Source organism: Antrostomus carolinensis, unplaced genomic scaffold (assembly GCF_000700745.2).
Source record: "Antrostomus carolinensis isolate BGI_N321 unplaced genomic scaffold, ASM70074v2 scaffold32144, whole genome shotgun sequence".
NCBI classification, from domain to species: domain Eukaryota; kingdom Metazoa; phylum Chordata; class Aves; order Caprimulgiformes; family Caprimulgidae; genus Antrostomus; species Antrostomus carolinensis.
The window spans coordinates 2,662-7,299 of NW_010310624.1; the positions used below are offsets into that span (position 1 = coordinate 2,662).

The window sequence follows — 4,638 nt, forward strand, 5'->3', positions numbered from 1 at the left end:
AATGGTTTTGTGCAGTGATGAGTGGACCCCATCAGGAATAGGATTCTCTTTTAAGTGCTACATAAACCTATAACAAAAATTAGCTCTTGCTCGAGAAAGCTTACGGTATAAAGATAAACAATGGCCTTACAGAAGTAAATGGGAGCTTTGCCATTCCAAGAGAGCCAGGATTTTGTCCTATATAAACAAAAGGCCAACTCAGGCAGCTTTTAGCTTTACTTTAAGCAGTGGTCCCAGGGCATTAAAAAACAAGCTATGGGCTTTTCTTAAGCCCAAGTCTGCTGGAGGAAGCATTCCTAGCATAGGCATTTTTGAAAGGGACAGCATGAGAAACTAGAGAAGATATCAGTTGGAAGAAGAGCAAGTACAAAGTCAAGGTGATACCAGTATTTTAGTGGAGACAAGAGCTTTGATAGATTAAAGAAAATGCTAAGGTAAAAATCAGCTGTGGAGGGCCATGAAAATGTAGGCATTCATTTTCCACATTTTAAAAAGGAAAAAAAGGGGTCCTATTGCTCTGCTGAAGCTATGTAGATTTTTTTTTTATTCCAGCTCTGAAAGCATACTATCAAAATCAATAATGCACATAGTCACCGAGCAGGGAAACTGTGACTCAAACACATCCCAGTGCAGCAGCAACTCAGAAACAGATTGCAGGCACATAGAGCCTGCTGCTCCTGGCATATTTTATGGGTAATCCACAAACTGAATGGTCCTAAATAAAGAGCAAGTGGGGTTCCTCCTGAGACCACAGCATGTTCAGCATCCCTGGTTCAAAATTACACCAAATGGAAGGGAATTAGATGTCACTTCACAGGGATTTTTCTCCCCAGTTTCACAGCATTCCCTGTCCATTTCCACATCCCTCTTTAGGGAACCATTTCACCAGAAATTCAGGCTCCAGAAGAAAGTCATAAAGATTCAGACAGGCTGTCAGATAAGGTATTTCTGTGCTATTCCAGCCTTTCTGTCTAAAATCCTGAGCATGAAGAAGGTCTGTAAATTTCATACAGAATGACGGAGCTCTTCTAGCATAATGTATCCATGCAGCTATACCTGCAAAAGCCCTCTCACTGTAGACCTGTTGTCTGCTAATTAGACAAATTGTCACTTAGAAATAATCTGCCAAATCTAACTGCTTAGCAATGCTGGCTGCAGCTCAACTCGGGCTGTTCACTCAAGGCAGAATCAGTCTGTTAAACATTTTCCTTTTGTGGCTGGTCTATAGAGACTAGCAGTCAAGTCTTGCAACAGAGATTATAGCTATATTTGTTTTATTATTGGAGGAAAATGTATCTTTCAGATCAGGCATTACTCTGATTCAACAGTATCCAGCTGAATGATGCATGCTTTTAAATTAATTTGATATCAATGTGAGTGGAGATCTGTTAGGGCTTGAAGGGATTGATTGTTTTTTATTCTTACGTTTTGATTTTACTCTTTTTTTTCCTAGGCAAATAGTAGCCTGTTTATAGATAGCAAGATTTTGGCTTTGGGAAGCAGTTACCATCAATGAACAGCCTTCAGTAACAACTATATGGCTTTACAGGAACAGTCTGAAAGAATCATTTAAGTTTTTTAGGGAAGGTGACAGCTGGCCTGTCGATTTTGGAGTGCATTTTTTTAGGCTTTTTTTGAAATTTAGAGAACATGAAAAGACACGGAATTTAGCACTGCAGTGGCAGCTTTCAGTGAATTCTCCATGCAGGCAGTACCATACTAATTGCACAAGTGAACAAGACGTGGCACATTGTCTATCCAGCAACAGATAGTATTTCTAAGGGCTAAGGTGCACCAAATTCTAGGAAAACTGCATGCACTAGAGGGATTTTGTTTTCTGGGGGAGTAATTTGGTGGGTTTGGGTACTGAGTTCAAGAAGACCTCCCAGGATCCATGTACAAAACTGCAATGCTTGCAGCACTGACACTGGGACAGGCATTTCCTAAAGTGCGGTGCAGAAGGAGTGTCTGGACCCGCTCTTGGTCTTGAAAGCTGATGGTTTGGCAGTAACAATTGCCCCAGTGGTGTTAAGCCCTGCTGCTAAATCAGGTTTTTAAGAGTAGAAACTCTGGTTAATTATAACTCTGGAAAAACAGTTTGTAGGACTGGGTCAAAACCAGACAGGACTGAGGCAGTGACAACCACCCAGATTTTTTAAGCCTGTGATCATCGAGACATCCCAGATGCACAGGAGGGCTGCAGCTTTTCAGTGCAGTAGATGAAGTCAGTTGTCGTCTTGTGCTTTTGGGGACTGAATGTGAAGACTAGCCGGATCTAGCAGCACCTCTGTCTCAAGTACTGGTTTTCCACAGTGCAGACATCCAGACATTTTTCATGCAATTAAGAATGGCTGAACGGTATCCTCAAATGGGGGGTGGGGGAGGGCGGGGGGTGAGGGTGTGTGTGGAGCTATCCTGCTTAAGGCCTTCCTTATTTTACCCACATGGACGTTTTTTCTCCTTCTAGGTGAATATACTATTATGACAGCCCACTTTCATCTGAAAAGAAAAATTGGTTATTTTGTCATCCAGACGTACCTTCCTTGCATTATGACTGTGATCTTATCCCAAGTGTCGTTTTGGCTAAACAGAGAATCTGTCCCTGCTAGGACTGTCTTTGGTGAGTATCCCATTTTCTCCCAGCATGTGGGAAGTATTGGTCTGGCTTGTGGAAGTGATTTGCTGTAACAAAAGCACAGTGCACTAATGCTTATTTCTGCTTGAGGTGTTCTAAATGTTCCCTTGTTCTCTTCCAGTTTAAACTCAAAATCCATTTAAAAACACTGTCTGGGGGTTTGGTTTTTTTTGTAAAGTTACGACAGAAATTGCTCAAGAATCAGTTATATGAAGGTTAAGGACAAAAGACAGAAGAATCAGATTTGTGGGATTTGTGGGGTTTTTTTCCACTTGGATAAACTGGATAATTTAGGAAAAAAACCCATATATATTATCGTATTTAGCGTATACTCCAGCTAAGTATTTGAAACAGATTTCACTTCAAGACATTTTGTTTATCTCTATTTTAAGATGTTTATCTGGGAGGTTAATGTGGAGTTTAATTATTGACAATTATGTCTATTACCATAAAACAAATTAATATGATTTTGCATTTAGAAAACATATATTTACCACAGAAGTTGTAATGGAAAAACCCTTCGGGATCTCTTAAATTACTCAATTTGTCACTAGAAGATTGCAGAAAATAAACACACTCTTAAGTGAAGGTTGATGAAATAAAAAAATTTCACTAGATGAAAATTAGGGGAGCAGGAACAGTTTATTGCATAAAACTTAATTCAGCTGTTCTTAAAACAGTAATTTTTCTGTACAAACATACTGAAATTGAAGTTGGCAGCTTTGATCAAAGATCAGTTCAGCAAGCTGTATGGGGAGAATACAGGTACCAGGATCGCTTTGCTGACCGGTGGTACCCATTCTAGATTTACAAAGCTGTACCTGAGAGTTGAATTTTGTCCTATTGGGGACATCCTTCTACAAATGAAAGCAGTGGCAGCTCTGTAATTTACTGGCCTATGGGAAAGGAGGAGCTGCAGTCAAGGAAATCAATAACAGCCAACAATTAAATACATAAAATCTGTATGTTATAAAATAAAATCCATAATCCCACTTTATTATGCAAGTTACTGCTAAATGGGTTGCTCTCTGATTTTATAATGTAGCACTTAGTGAGGGATACTCTCTACATACCATGCATTAGTACAGGGATAAAATGCCAGTAAGGTTTTGGTTTATGTAACAGCTGTGTTTGTGTTACCCTTAAAAATACTTATTTAGATAAACTATAACCAGAACACCACAGAAGTAAACACCTGAGGGCAGAGGCTTGTGTTTTTTCTTTTGGACTATAATACACAAATACTGACTGACTTCATGTGTCCTTCTTAGGTATCATGCTGAATGGGGGCCTGCTCAGAACTCGTTAGGGATCTTGTCAGTGCTACCAAACTGATCTCTGCCTCTTTTGTTTTTTTCCTCCTTTACAGGAGTAACAACAGTCCTCACCATGACCACCTTAAGTATCAGTGCCCGTAACTCTTTGCCAAAAGTGGCCTATGCTACTGCGATGGACTGGTTTATAGCTGTCTGCTATGCCTTTGTATTTTCTGCATTGATTGAATTTGCAACAGTCAACTATTTCACCAAGAGGAGTTGGGCATGGGATGGCAAAAAAGCCCTGGAAGCTGCTAAAATCAAGGTGCTTACTTTACATTTTTAACTACCTAGCATAAAAAGCAGTTACTCAGCGTAGCTCAAATAACTGAATAGACAATTTTCAGCTTCTTTCTGAAAAAGGTATTTAATTTCCTCGTGACATACTTTCACCTTCCTATAGAGGAATATTTGCAAGGAGATAAGCTGCCTTCTTTTCAGGGAGATAGACTATCAGTCTCCACCATCTGTTTGGAGTGGGCTGTTTTCAGAAGGATATAGGGCATTGAGTACACGTGGCATGGGATTTCAGTGACCAAACTTCTGATAACAGCAGACACGTACTATGAAATATATCCCTGCAGAGCACTCCCTGTGCGCTCTTCCACATAAGTGACAAAGCTCACATTGAGCTCCATGAGTCAGGGTCCCACCACAGTATCCCCAATTAAAAAGAGACAAAAGAGC

At 40.1% G+C, this 4,638-nt stretch overlaps 1 protein-coding gene across 1 annotated transcript in view; it reads left to right on the forward strand.

Annotated features, from left to right (window-relative positions):
* Positions 1 to 2,471: 2,471 nt before the first annotated feature.
* Positions 2,472 to 4,638, forward strand: part of LOC104523793 (gamma-aminobutyric acid receptor subunit alpha-5) — a 3,220-nt gene continuing 1,053 nt past the window's right edge. The window contains exons 1-2 of the mRNA XM_010166486.1: positions 2,472 to 2,620; positions 4,005 to 4,216. Coding sequence (XP_010164788.1) covers positions 2,482 to 2,620; positions 4,005 to 4,216 — 351 coding nt within the window. The 5' untranslated portion in view covers positions 2,472 to 2,481. The remainder of the gene's footprint in view (positions 2,621 to 4,004; positions 4,217 to 4,638) is intronic.